The 14,963-nt window shown below is 41.8% G+C and overlaps 1 protein-coding gene across 6 annotated transcripts in view; it reads right to left on the bottom strand.

Annotated features, from left to right (window-relative positions):
- LOC118975411 (nuclear body protein SP140-like protein) overlaps window positions 1-14,963 on the bottom strand; it is a 138,248-nt gene that overhangs the window by 66,782 nt on the left and 56,503 nt on the right. Inside the window, exons 2-9 of one of the 6 annotated variants that reach the window (XM_037029330.1) lie at window positions 14,441-14,600; window positions 13,145-13,313; window positions 12,224-12,304; window positions 10,852-10,914; window positions 8,985-9,131; window positions 7,983-8,129; window positions 7,229-7,312; window positions 3,225-3,278 (exon numbers count right to left, since the gene is read on the bottom strand). The exons of the other annotated variants lie outside the window; for them this stretch is intronic. Of the exons in view, the coding sequence (XP_036885225.1) occupies window positions 3,225-3,278; window positions 7,229-7,312; window positions 7,983-8,129; window positions 8,985-9,131; window positions 10,852-10,914; window positions 12,224-12,304; window positions 13,145-13,313; window positions 14,441-14,600 (905 nt within the window). The remainder of the gene's footprint in view (window positions 1-3,224; window positions 3,279-7,228; window positions 7,313-7,982; window positions 8,130-8,984; window positions 9,132-10,851; window positions 10,915-12,223; window positions 12,305-13,144; window positions 13,314-14,440; window positions 14,601-14,963) is intronic. 6 annotated transcript variants of the gene reach the window in all.

The raw sequence follows: 14,963 nt of genomic DNA, 5'->3' as shown, positions 1-14,963 counted from the left end.
CATTTGGAAAATTTAACACATCACTATATACAAGCCTGATGGATCAAGGACAACTTATTACTGTGGATCCCATAGATTTAAACAGTGGGTTTCATAAAAAAAATGTACACAGGGAGAAGTCACTGCCAACATATAGTTCAAATGTATATTATTTTAAGGGGACTTAAAACATTTATAAATATTGATCACACATTAGCTTCCAAAAGAACTTTCAACAAATTTTAAAGAGTTAATGAAGTCAATTCCTCATATGGTATTCCAGATACCTACTTTTAATTCCGAATTTGCTAATATCTACATTCCTGGAGATGTCATAGTCCAGACAGAATACCACAGTTCATAAATTCCCTAATAGCTGGCAGGACCTCCAGTTTAAGACTTGATGAGTAAGAATCCCAGATGATGGCAGGGGAGGTGCAATCTACAATAACCTCCTTCTGGGACCAAACTGGAAGGCCAACTAAATTAAAGGAAAATATCATAACCAACTGAACAATAGCTGGAGAAAAGCCTTATAACCCAGGATTTATGGAAGAAACCACATAACCACAAATGAGGATGGTAGGAAGTCCGGCAGTGTGAGAGGGCTGGCTGGGCTCCCACAAGTGGCAGCTAGAGTTCCAAAGGAACATTTCAGTGGCAAGAGGGTGTCCCCAAGGTCAGTACACCAGTGTGCAGCACCAGACCTGGAAAAAGCCCCAAATAACATCTGGGTATGAAAAGTAGCGTGGTTTCTGTGTGCCAGGGAGAGATGGCTAGAAGCACAGAGAGCCTCTTAGTGGGCCAATGCAAAAAAAGTTTTGTTTGCAGCCACTTACTCTAGGCCCTGGCAGAGGGGGGACAGAGTAGACTAAAGCCTCATGAGGAGAGTCTGGGTTTGGTGGCTCTGGGGAGAGACCTGAAGGGTCAGCCTCCAGCAACCCTGTGCTGGATCATTCCCCATATTGCGGAAGTCACCTTTCTCAGGCAGAGCACTCCCTTCCGCGTGGCATCAGCCTGAGGGAAGTGATAGCCGCATCTGCAGGAATCCCTCCTGCCCCACACTGTGGAGCTTAAGCTGGGCTGCTGAGGAGTACAGATCCAGGCACTTTCAGTGATTAAGCTTAACAGAAGCCTGCAAAAAGAGACAGATAGCTGGGAAATCTGAGACTTTAGTAGACCCTCCCACAGGTCCCATGATGGTAAAAGCTGGCCTTGGGGTCACCCTGGTTGTTTTGGCACACACCAGGTCCAGCAGAGGGAGCTGTGGTGTGTAAATCGCTGATAACTCCAAACATGTTGCCTAAGGCCAGTCACAGTCAGCATGTGACAGTGTGACACAAGTCTACCCCAGAGTCTGTTGATTTCTCAAACACATAGAAACAAACACAAAACGTCTGTCAAAAAGGGAATCAAAGAAACAAGCTCCAATTGAAAGAACAAAAGAATTCTCCATAAGAGCAAAATGAAATGAAGGCAAGCAAGTTATCACCCATAAAATTTAAAGTAGCCATTATAGGATGCTCAGTAACATAGAAAAGACATGGAAACTATAGAAAAGGACCAGTCAGAAATAAAGAATGCTATATCTGAAATAAATGATACACTGGAAGGAATAAATGGTAAGTTAGATGAAGCACAGTGTTGAATCAGTGATTTGGAAGACAAGCCAGAAAAAACCCCGAAGGAGAGCAGCAAAAGAAAAAATATTCAAATAAATAAAGAAAGAAAAAAAGAAAACTAAATCTTTTCCACTAAGACCAGGAACAAGACAAGGTTGTCCACTTTCACCACTTCTATTCAATATAGTATTGGAAGTTTTAGCCACAGTGATCAGACAAGAAAAAGAAATAAAAGACATCGAAATTGGAAAAGAGGAAACAAAACTGTCACTGTTTGCAGATGACATGATAGTGTACATGGAAAATTTTTGGCTTCTGCTAAGATGGCTGGAGGGATCTGAGTCACACACAACATCTCATCAAACCACCTCTCTGTGACTGAGTATTCTGGCATTTTGCTACTTCTGAGGCTCTAGCAAAAAGTTGTACAGCCACACTCTTAGTCATTCTATAGAGCACACTTGCCTGACAGTGGGTCTTCTAATTTTACCATCATTTTCGACCAGAATAGGCTCAGACTTCTCCAAATGATCACGTCTTGATTTATTTTGCCTTACAATTTCACCCTCAGTTTATCTCTTTTTTCTCACATTTTACTGTAAGCAGCAAAAATAAACCAGCTGCATCATCATCACCTAGAAATCTCCTTAGTGTATATCCAGAAAGTTCTGCTTTCCACATAACTGCAGAAAAGGATTTGGTTGTAATTTTTGTCACTGTGTAGTGAGAATCCTCTTCCTCCAGTTTTCTAAAACATGTTCTTATTTCCTTCTGAGCCCTAAGCAGTCACACCTTGAAACCTCCATATTTGTGCTGTTCAGGATGATTTTGTATTTTCTGAGACAACAAAGGTTGTTGTTCTCATGTTCGTCCCTCTTGCTGAGTCCTCACTAGGGCTTCACCACCCACATTCTACAAGCTGCTCAATCTAGGAATTTTTAACCATTCAAGTTAAAATTCTTCCAGCCTGTTCTCCCGGCCCATAGCCATCAGCACATTTTTAGAAAATGTTCTATAGCATAACCCACTGTTAAGGATGAGTCTGTTTATTTCCACATTGCTGCCATAACAATTTACTACAAATAGTGGTTTAAAAGAACATAAACTTATTATTTTAAAATAATGTCAGTAAGAATTCTGGCACTGCCTTACAGGGCTCAAATAAAGGTTTTTTGCAGACTTTCATTCCTTTCTGGAGGCTTGGGGGACGATTTGATTCCTTGATTTTCCCTGCTTCTTATGGTCCCCCACATTCCCTAGTCCCTGCTCCATCTGCAGAGCCAGCGATATGGCACCTCTCTGACTGTTCCTCCATAGTCACTCCTTCCTCTGTCCACAGCCAAGAAAAGCTCTCCACTTTTAAAGGCCTCTGGGAGTGTATTGGGGCCATCCAGGGGATCCAGGGTAATCTCCCCCACCTCCAGGTCCCTGGTTTAATTACACCTGCAAAGCCCACTAGCAATGGGAGATAACACATTACAGGTTTCAGGGATTACAACATGAACATCTTGAGGAACCATCATTCTACTAACCACAATATTATGAATAATAATAATAATGATAAAATACTAGGATTATAAAACTTATTTCTCATATCCAAAGCAAGTAAAATTTTATTCTTACTCTTTTTCTTCTTGTTTTTTCCTGGAGTAGATTTGTTTTCAGGATTCACAGTACCTACAAAATAACAGGTGGTAGTGAGAAAACAGAAAAGAATAGATGAAAGTTGCAAATATTAGCATGATTAATACTGCAGGAGGATTGAGTTTAAAACGGTGTTTGATTTATTGTTCTTCTCTTTCTTTAAAAGGAACTGAAAGCCTACTACACTGAGAAGTATGACTTCACAATTGGCCCTGGGTCTTCCTTCATTTTTCAATATCACTTTAAAAAATTCTCTTAAATTCCATTACACTCAGCTGTAAGAACAGGCATCATATCCTGTTCAGATGTTAGTGTCTTTATGAGGAAATCTGTGCAAAACTTCACATAAAATTCCCCATTTAAATTTGTGACATGCTGGAGGACAGAAATCCATAAAAATGTGGGCTGGGGATGGTCGATTTCAAGATGGCTATGCAGTAGGTGGAAGCTACACTGAACTGCTCCTGGCTAGCACTGAATTGACAGATAATTATAGAGAATTTAATGAGAACAACCAACGGAAGCCTAGCTTCAGGTGATCTGGAAGATTGTGCCACTGAGCACAAGACACCTCCATTATGAAGCCATCATCCCCAGTTTGGGAGTCATAGCAGATCTATCTAATACACAGAGAAAATGGGAAGATAAAGAACTATGCCCTGAGTAAATGAAGCAAAGTAAATCCCCAGGACAATAATTAAATGAAATGGAAGTAACCAAAATGATGCAGAGTTTAAAACAATGGTTATAGGATGCTCAAGGGCCTTAGGTGAAGAATGGATGATCTCCGAACTTCACTAAAGAGAGAGGAAGCATCAAAAAGAACATAGAAACCATAAAGAATAACCAATCAGAAATGTGGAATACAATACCTGAAATAAAGAATATATTATAAGGAATGAACAGCAGATTAGATGAAGCAGAGGATCATATCATTGATTTAGAAGACAAGATGATAGTAAGCACCTAAGCAGAGCATCAAAATGAGAAAAGAATTTTTACAATTTTTATTGTTGTTCAATTACAATAAATAGTCCCAATTTTTACAATAGTCCCATTTTTTTTCTCCCATTACTCTCCCCTGACCTACCTACTCACCATCTCCCACATTCAGTCCTCCCCACTCCTTATCTTTGTTACGGGGTCTCTGATACATGTTCCTTAAACGGACCCTTTCCCTTCTTTTGTGTTTTATCCCACTTCTCTCCTCTGGTTACTGTCTGTCCTTTTTAAAAAAAATTTATTGTTGTTCAAGTACAGTTGTCTACATTTTCCCCCCACAACTTCCACCAACTCCAGACATCCCCACCTCCCTCCCCTGAATCCACCCCCTCCCCTTGATTTTGTCTATGTGTTCTTTACTGTTGCCCCTGAAAACCTTTCCCCCTTCCCCCATTGTCCCCTCATACCTCCCTTCTGGTTATTGTCAGATTGTTCTTAATTTCAATGTCTCTGATTATATTTTGCTTGCTTGTTTGTTTTGTTGATTTTGAGATCATGTGGTATTTGTCTTTCACTGACTGGCTTATTTCACTTAGCATAATGCTCCCCAATTCTATCCATACTGTTGCAAAGGGTAGGCATTCCTTCTTTCTTTCTGCTGTGTAATATTCCCTTGTGTAAATGTACCCACTTTTTTGATCCACTCATTTACTGAGGGGCACTTAGGCTGTTTCCAAATCTTGGCTGTTGTACATAGCACTGCTGTGAACATAGGAGTGTATGAGTTCTTTTGAACTGGTGTTTCGGGATTCTTAGGGTGTATTTACAGCAGTGGAATTGCCAGGTTAAAAGGCAGTTCCATTTTTAATTTTTTTAAGAAATTCTATACTGTTTTCCACAGTGGCTGCACCAGTCTGCATTCCTGCCAAAAGTTGGTGATCGAGTTTGATATTTTTGCATGTAACTGTCCAGATCTCCCAACAACATTTGTTGAAGAGGCTATTATTATTCCATTTTATGCTCCTGCCCACAGGGGAGGACTCGTGTGGTCCAATAAGACTCAGGACTCTTATGGTCCAATGTGGCTGATAGCCTTTGCGTCCCTGTTCCTGGGCACCAGATGTGGCAGACCCTGGTCAGCAGAGTCTGCCTGTTGTGGCTGATGACGAGAATGAATGCACAGGGGACAACAATCCTGTGGGGGGAAAGGGAACGGCACAACTACTCTCTCAAGGGGAGAGTGCCTATGGACGCCTCGGCTACTCCTTCAAGAAGGGAGCCCCTAGACCCTTGCCTAGACAGGCTTTTATATTGCTTTCCTCAGGTCTTACATCAGAGAAAGATTTATTACTTATTACATAGAATATTATTGTCTACATTTTAGGTACAATCAAGGAAATGAAAATAACATGCAGAGGGGAATGGCGATGAGCTGATTAGCTCTGTCCTTGGGAAAACTCATACAGGCTTTGGATATTACCTGGAAGATAAACTATACACATTTGTTGTTTTAGACCAGGGTGATGGAGTTTTAGCAAGAGCAAACCATAACAATCTGTATGCATTTTTTAGGCCTGATTCCCACGGGAAAACAGTTTGAAGATCTGTCTCCTGCCCACCACTTTGCTTCTGTAGGTTTTCCACACAGAGCTGAGTCATATTTGCCAGACTAAAACAAACCGGTCCCCTACAGTCCAATAAGACCATAGAGACATGAGCTTATTTCTGGGTTCTCTATTATGTTCCATTGATCTATGTGACTGTTCTTATGCAAGTGTCAGACTGTACTGATAGCAGTGGCCTTGTAATATACTTTGGTATTAGGTGTTGTGATCCCTCCTACTTTGATCTTCTTTCTCAAAGTGGCTGAAGCTACTCAATTTCATTTATGATTCCATATAAATTTTTGAATGTTTGTTCTATATCTGTGAAGTATGTCATTGGTATTTTAAGAGAGATTGCAATGATCTATAAATTGCTTTGGGCATTTTGATGATGTTAATTCTTGCAATCTATGAACATGGTCTTTGCTTCCATTTATTTATGCCTTCCTTAATTTCTCTCTTCAGTGTTGTGTAGTTTTCTGAGTATAAGTCTTTTACTTCACTGTTAGGTTTATTCCTAGGTGCTCTATTTTTCTTGTTGCTATAGAAAATGGGTGTTTTTTTTCTGACTTATGTTTGTGATCCATCATTGTTGGTGTGCAAATATGCCTTCAATTTCTGAATATTGACTTTGCATCACACTGTTTTGCCATATTCACTTCTTATATTGAGTTGTTTTTTGATGGAGTTTATGAGATTTTCTCTGCACACTATCTTGTCATCTGCAAACTCTGACGGTTTTACTTACTCCTTGCCAATTTGGATGCCTTTTATTTCTTTCTCTTGTCTGATCACTGTGGCCAGAACTTCTAATATTATGTGATTGTGTTTGCTCATCTAGAAACAAGAGTAACACTGTCCATCCTGCTTACCCCTCAGGGTTGCTGTAAAGGAAAAAGTACGACACTCTTTACAAAGGTCCTTTGAAAAGTCACTATATGTTCATGACTTGCTGAAGAACTCCATAGAAAAAATACTCTGGGTTTCAAAATACCTTATGCATTTCTGCTAACACTAGATAGCTGGAGGAGTTGACTCTTGACACTATTCAAAGTTTGTGTTCAGATGTGACCTTCCAGTAAAGAAATATTTGTTTTCTCTTCTCTTTAGAAATAATTGTATAAATTCAGTACTTTATACTTATATCAGTTAATTTTAAAGCAAGCTCATTACTTTGCCAGCCTATTTCTACTATACAATCACCTTATAGATGCATATATTAATAGAACCCACCAATATACAGCCTCATCTTCAAAAATATAAATAAAATTATTTCTCATCTTGCACATCCCAAAGTGATCAAGTAAAATGCAGAGAATGGGATTCCAGAATGGACTGGATCCTTAGTGCAGAATCAATTCAGAATAGATGCCTCACAAAACAGTATCTGTTAATTCAACTTCCTGCAGCCCAAGCCTTAAGTTGCCTCCTCCTTACCAGGTTTCCTTTTTACTCCTGAGGTGGAAACTTCTGGGGCCTTTTCTCTGTTTCTGCTTTCTGCAGAGTCCTCATTGCTGATCTCTGTACAAAGAACAAAAACCCCTTAGTGGCCCAAGGAGCCCTTGGACAGGAAAACCCATGACAAGAGCACTACAAAGACTGAGGAGCTAAGTTAACTCCTGCAGGTCCCCCTGGTCTGTGCCCTAAGGTGTAGGCCTGGCAGGTTGCTCCAGGTCCTACAAAGAAGGTATTGAGATTCAGGCACAAAAGGCAGCTGTACCCATTCTGCAGCTCTTCTTACCACACAGTCACCCTGTCTCCCACCTCCACCCACATTCTACCTCTTCTTTCATTCTCATTTTAATTCGTTTTCCCGTTGGCTCAAACAATTTCCACTAATTATGCCTGTTGATGGCATGTCTTTATAACTCTCCTTGTCTTCGTGTGTTCCGCTTTCTCTCCTGTAATGAATACCCTGGTTCTTTGATTTCCCTCAACCCCTACATCGGTCACTTTCTTCCATTGCATAGAAACAGTGGGATGTCAATGCTTAAGTCAACCATTTTTGTTTTGATATTTTTCCAATTACTGCGGACACTTCTCTGCTGAACTCACCGCATAAGGCACTGGTTCCCTCCCCTACCTACCTCTAACCCAGGTCAGCAGGACAGCCTGCATGGGCCCTCTGACATGTCCCAGACCCTTGCCCAGTACTGTGATTCACATCACACACTCCTTCAGTCAGCCTTGCCTATTATGGCAGATGCCTGGTTACAGTCAGTCCTTCCTTGGGCTTCCCAATCAACTCCTGAATTAAAAAATGGCTTTTCCTTCTTTATGTTTGCTGGATCTGTACGGCCGGAATTCACTGGGATTCCATGGTTCAGTAGCTCTGCTCCTGGACCGAATTGCAAAAATGCAGAATTTCACTTGTCTCTTCAGAGAGAGTGAACCCCCTCAGTACAATTAAGCTCTTCTCCCTATAATTCCACTGCAGGGAGAGCTCTCCCACCCTCTCCTTTCCTGCTGCTCTGCTGTCCTTCCCTTGTGCCTCTTTTAACTCTTTTTTTTTTTTTACTTTGTTTCTACTTTTCAGAGGAGAGGCCTATTTTTATCTGAGAAGGTTCTCAGGCCATTTTCATCACCGTGGACACCGTACCTTCTCAGTGGAACTAGGATAAGCCCCTTGTGCCCTCTTTGGGGTGACTGTCTCCTCCGATCAGACAGTGCTTGGTCCTCTCCCTGCCGGTTCTTCATTCATTGTCCTTGACTCATTCGCAACGTAGTGCTCTTGGTGTGTCCCCATTTTACTATTTATTGATATTTATTTCCCTCTATATCTTTTTCTATTCATACTTACTTCTCTACACTTATTATATCACTGTGCACCAGGGCCCAGCAGGGTCCATGGTGGAGCAAAGTAGTTGTCTACAGCACAGGAGGTGCTGATGGTGAGATCCTCTTCACAGGCCTTTGGGTTCCTGCCTCACTTTGGATCTGACCCTGCTGTGCCCTATGTGAACCTTCAGTTTATCCATTCTCTGCAATGTTTCCCACTGTCTCCTATTATATTTCTTAATTATTTTTATGACCTGTGAATGCCTCTTCTATATCAATTTTGTCTTGATGTTCTCTCCATCTGAGCATTCCCATCATTACCAAGGTTCTACTCCTGTGACTGTGTCCACCACACTGAGTCCCTCCACCAGCCCTTTCCCCTCCACACTCATGCAACCCAGACACTCAGTCTTACCTGCTGGCTCAGACTGCTGGGCACATTGCTCATTTGCTTGTTGGCTTTCCAGTGCACCATTGTTGTCAGTGGTTGTATGAACTATAGCAGCTGTCTCTTCTGTTCCAGGGACTTGCTCTGAGAGTCCATTATCAGATGTGGCAGGACCTAGACCACATTTTGATTCACAGATATTTTATTTGACCCCTATATCAATCAGGGTCCAAAAGAAAAATAAAATTCAAAGCTCTCTAAGCTTTAGAGCAGAAGGAATTTAATCCAGATGATTAGTTATACAGCTGATGGAAGAGCTGAGAAGCCCAAATGGAAAATGTGGCAGCTCTCAAAATAGTCAAGAGGAAGGTATGCACTGGGCTACGCGGGTGAGGTCACGTCCCAAAGTCACCAGATAGAGAGAAGCTGTACTATGGCTGGCCTACATGGTGGGAAGTGGTGTCATGGGGAAGATGCAGCCACTGTCAGAGCTGAGGCCCAAGAAAGTGACACCAATATTTACCAACTTCTCCCTTACTCCCACCCTGTAATGTCTTGCTACTGTCTACCAGGTTAGGAACTCAGCTGGACGCAGTGCAAGGTTGCTGGCAAACAAGTCTGCGGAGGTCTGTGGCCAGAGTTAGAGGGCAGAGCAGAGCAGGAAACAACAAGGAATGAATCTCTGAGTAAACCTCCCGGGACCTGCACACCCTCTTCCCCATGGTGAACCTCCTGCATTCATTATTGACGAATAATGTTCCCAGCCACCCCAATAGTGTGTGAAAGGTTAAATGTTACTTTCATTGCAGCTTGACTTTTTTAATTTAGAACTATTTTCTAAGCAAAGTAATTTATAATAAATGTGATTTACAAAATTAATTTTTACAATTTTAACATAGAACTTGGGCCCTGGTGCATTCTAATGCAATATCCATAGTTCTTTGGAGCCACCTCTTAGAAGAAGGGACATGAGACACAGCCTTTTCCACCCCTGTACATGTCACAGTCAACCATCCTAGGTGGGTCAGACTCTTGGACACATTTATTGGTGGCTTGTTTGCAATATTTGGGTTATAATGTCATTGTTTCCTCCCCACCACATCCCCCTACACACACACACACACACACACACACACAGTGAAACCCTTTTCTGCCCATTACTCATCACTGTTCCTTCCTCTCACCCCTCTGTGCCCACCAGCTCACTTGTAGATAAAGTAAGAAGAGTATGGATTGATGCATGCTGGATATTTTATACTCTTAAATGTTAACTTTGAGTAAACATGACTTGTGAAAAGTATAAAGGTGTTCTCAAAAATCATTCTGAAAGGTTTATTTAAATAACAATGTGTTACTAATTTAAATCATACTTTCTCAAAATAACACATCCCAGTGAAGGCTGCATACTGTGCCTTCCAGGGTGCTTTAGAGCAGTGCCAGGCCTGCAGTCCCGGAGGTGAGGGGAGAGGGTTCGCACAACATTTGCATGGTGTCCCTGCTCTTGTGCAAGGGGCCCAACACCTGAGAGACCCTGGCCCAGGGGAACGCTCATTATCCCTGCCCCACTCTTCTCTCTGCAGTGCTGGCCACCGCTGGGTATGACGTCAAAGCAAGGCTGCAGCCAGTGTCGAGCAAGACAGAGGCAGAGACTGTGAAACCAAGTGCAGGGCCAATAGGTCCAGGCCAGGGATGGCAGAGGTAGGTAGGGAAGGACATGCAGGAGGTAGGGAAGGACCAGCCCTCCCAGCAACCAGGAAAATGAAGACTCTGTTTTCTAAATCTTTGGGGAAACTGCAGATGCAAAGAATGACTATTCTGCACAATCAGCCCTCATTCCCCGCCCCCCACTGCACATGCTAGAATAAGATAAAAACAGCAGTTACTAGAAACACACCAGTGTAATTCAAGGGAGGTGGGCTGCTCCAAGGCAGGTTTGAATATGAGTTTTTACCAGGTTCTGGGGAAAGAAAGTAGAAATTTATTTTAGGAATTGAAGTACAAGCTGTGCTGTTCTCCCCTAGTCCCATGTAAACCTTTACAAGGTAAGACTTGATAATCCCCTCCCCCAGGTATTAATACAGATCTCATCTGGACCCTGGGGTCCCCGTGTGACTATGGCCATCCACTACACCGCTGGTCTCAGCCAGGCCATCTTACTGAGACTGTTCACAAGCCACTCAGTAACTGCTGATGACTTTTCGTGTCACCCAAAGTCACCATGAACTATTTTTTTAGAGCTGCCTTTGACTGGTAACCTTACTTTCTACAAAATCTTGTTCTCTCCTCTCCACTTCCCTTCACACCACACCCTTACTCTGCATGTCTGTTTTTCTGTATTGTTGGAATTTTCATGAGATTCAATGTCTGATTTCCTGCACTTCCTCCAGCTCCTGTTATTCTTCTTTTTATGCATTTCTCTCTGCTTATGTTCCCTATTTTTGTTTCGGGCTTCTGTCCTTTCCGTGAGACTATCTGGTGTGCACAGGGTTAGGAACACAGACTCTGGGTTCAGAATATCTAGGTTTATCCTGCCTATTTGACCCCAAGCCAACTGCATAGACAGTCTCTCTAGATTTCAGTCTCATCTTTCGCACATGGGCAGATAAGAAGACTACTCCCCAAGGGCAGCTGTGAGCACTAAGCCCACAACTGCATGAGTCAATGTTCAATAAGTAAGCTCCTAATAATATGGTTGTTTTATTGTGTCCTTCACTTCCTTCTCCTTCCTGTCTTTCATTTCTCTTCCTTCTCTCTCTCTCAAATCATAACCATCCTCTCCTCCACATCTTACTTCTTCCCCTCTTCTCTCCTCATATGACTGCCTATCTCCTTGAACATTCCTGCTCTTGGACAGCATCCCCTATATTTAAGTCAGTCCCATTTTCTGTCACCATCAAGGACCTCCTATGTGATATTGACTGTGTGTCCACAATTCCTAGTCCTTCACAGCTTCACGCTGATCTTCTCTCCCAGGGTTTTTCTAAATCACAATTACTTCCAGGTCAGCATTCTTATTAAATCTGGTTTCCTGACACTCTGGGTTCCTGTTCCTTTGTCTTGGTTATGGAGCTCCTGGTCTGCTGGCACAGCTACTCCTCCAGGATTGGCCTCTGGGCCGATGCTCACACATATAACCCCCACTACATTCTCCAGTTTCCTCTATGATTCTCCTCAGATTCCCAAACCTTACTCTGGCCTCAGAGCCCACCTCCCTTTCTCCTTTCCTCTTAGCAGATGAGAATCCGTTTTTATTTGGCTGCAATCACCTTGTTCAAGGCCTAGTTGGATATCAGATTGCCCCTCGTTTTCTCCATCAATCTCCAGGAAACTTTTTATGTCTGGCAACTCTGAGAGAACGCAAGAGAGGGAGACAATTAGAGATCGCCATCCAGAAGAGTAACATCACCTCAAATTACACATTTAAGAATTTCTGCATGTGTTGTGGAGAATGTGATAATAAAACCTTTTCCCCTTCTTTAAAAGCAAATTTGAGTTTGGGTTAATTTTCTTGCTCATTACTCTGGAAACTTGATGAAGGTGGCTTCCCTCTGTGTCGCTAGGCCAACACTGGGTTTATGGAGAAAATTGGGCAGTAACAGTATGTAGGGAGTTTGCATGTGGCCGGTGAGGGCCTAGATATGAACTCTAAGCCATATTTGGTCTTCCTCCAATGGGGTGACTCCTGTAAGTTGGCTCTTTCCTTGTGGGGTTGCAATAAGTTATGATTATAGAGTTGTTACATGAGACACTGACTCCTCCGGGCACTGTGTGACTAGAATGTGGTGGACCCCACACTCATAGCTAAGCTCTCACTTGAGGCAGGTGGCACATGACTGGATGGACTGCTGTGGGGACCATTACAAAGGGTCCCATAGAATAACAGCAACTGATTCCACCCTTTAGGGATGCTATGTTTCTTGTCATTTGTTCTTCTTAGTAAATCTGATGCCACCGTGTCTCTGCATGTCCTGTGAGTCTAAATGCCTAGTTAAGCAGACCTCCTGGTGGGTGTTTTACTGTATCCATTACATTATAAGCTTTGAGAGACTCACTCATGACATGTCTGTTTTCTGAACTGGTGTAGCCCCACTGCCCAGCACTGTGTTTGGCACAGGTAGGAACTCAGTATATACTCGTGGGAAAAAACTGGCCCTGGACATCAAAAAGTCAGTAATAAACCTAATTACCTTTTTTGAAGATTCTGTAACTGTCTCTTAAATCAGGATAGCTCTCCATGATGGCCTTGCTGAACAAAGCACCCAGAAGGGGCAGGTCAAATGTTTTCTCCAGTTCAGTAAGAATATCATATACAATTTCTTGTACAGAAATCCGTTTTCTAAGACTTTCTCGAGACTCCTTAAAAAATAGTGAATGGGGAAAATATAAGTACAGAAGAGCCCAAGAAAGTGCTTTTATTGTTAATGTACGACAGTTTCCCTAGAATGCATCTTCTGATGTAAAAGTTTAGAATTTGTATATGTTTGTATGACCACTAAGTGGAACAAGTAAATCTGTCTTCCTTGAAAATATCCATTTGTGAATTTGATCTCCTTGTCCTCGTTTACAGTAAATGGGAGGAGGAACAATTTTGTAGAACAAAAATTAGGTTAAGTGATGTGTAACACCTGCAGCGCTGGCCAAATGTTTTAGGAATCGACAGAGCAGGTGATGAGCTGCTGTTCCATCGACTGGAAAATGCTTGTCCCTTCCCCAGGACAGACTCAGCCTAGAAGGGCTTGGGGAAGCCAGGTGATGATGTTTCCCTTCCTGTGAACTTTGCCATAAAGTAAGTATATTCATAGGGAAAGAGAAAACTTGAACTCTGCATTTCCACTTAAGTTTTTTGCTAAAATTAACAGAATTCCAATACTCCAGAAATACCAAAAGAAAAGGAAAAAATAGGAAAGGAGGTAAACATTGTGGTCTTTCCACAATGTTGAGTTTCTCCACAATTGAACACTGTGGAGAAACAATAACAAGCATTTACTTTAAAATTTGTCCTAACAAGACATTTATTCTCTGGGGTTTTTAATGTTCTCAGATCTAAATATTTGAATTGATAGTCACTGAAATGAAATGTTGTGACAATTATTATTTCATTAAATGAAGTCATTAAGCTTATTCATTCATTCATTAAAATTACTGTTTTTTCTATTTTGTGCTATATTGTATGTATAAGTCCTACAAGGCATTATTCATCTATGGGTCCAGCCTGTCTCCAGGGCTATGCACCAAACTCTGGGGCCCGGACACCACAGGGCACTGTTCCTTCAGTCAGGGGCAGCACTGTTTCCAATAATGCCTGTTTTCTCTTCTCCCTTCTGACCTTGTAGGAATACTTACAGCAATACACGAGAAGGTTCCCACTCACAGGAGACTCCTCAGTTGTCTCGTTGTTCTCTGATGTTTGACTCCAAACACATCAGAAAAAAAACATAGTTTAGCACTGTTTGCCAGATTGTGACAAAGTAAACCTCACTTACGTTATATTTTTCATCGGTGATGAATCCACGGTCCCGGAGAATTTCAAATATAGGAAATGGTTTCTTTATTGCATTTGAAATTTCCACCTTATACTTTTTGAAGAGCTCACCTGCAGTCCCCTTAAAACTGTTATATTTCTTCTGGTCTTCTGCAGACATTCTAGAAAGAAAGGATACCATGATAAAATGCTAGAGCAATCTTTGGCTGTAGGTGCCCACTTTTCACAATGTTGAATATTTCTTGCCAATCCCTTCTAGACTGAAAAGTTTCTTTTGAGAAATCAGCTGATGGTTGTATGGGAACGCCCCTGGGTGTAACTAATTTTTTAGGCTTAATATTTTACATATGAAGGACAGGCTGAGACGAACTAACCTGTACAAAATAAGTGCTCATAAGTACAGATTAGAACAGATAGAATTGAAACAATACACAAAGCTACAATAAAGTGAAGTGTGGTGGATTAGAAAGATGCACATACTATTGGAAAATTCCAGTTGTCATAATCAAAGGTATTGTAAAGTT

Source organism: Sturnira hondurensis, unplaced genomic scaffold (genome assembly GCF_014824575.4).
Source record: "Sturnira hondurensis isolate 20B ecotype Veracruz unplaced genomic scaffold, ASM1482457v3 Scaffold0020237, whole genome shotgun sequence".
In the NCBI taxonomy this organism is placed as follows: Eukaryota; Metazoa; Chordata; class Mammalia; order Chiroptera; family Phyllostomidae; genus Sturnira; species Sturnira hondurensis.
This window is presented reverse-complemented; position numbering and strand designations above follow the sequence as displayed.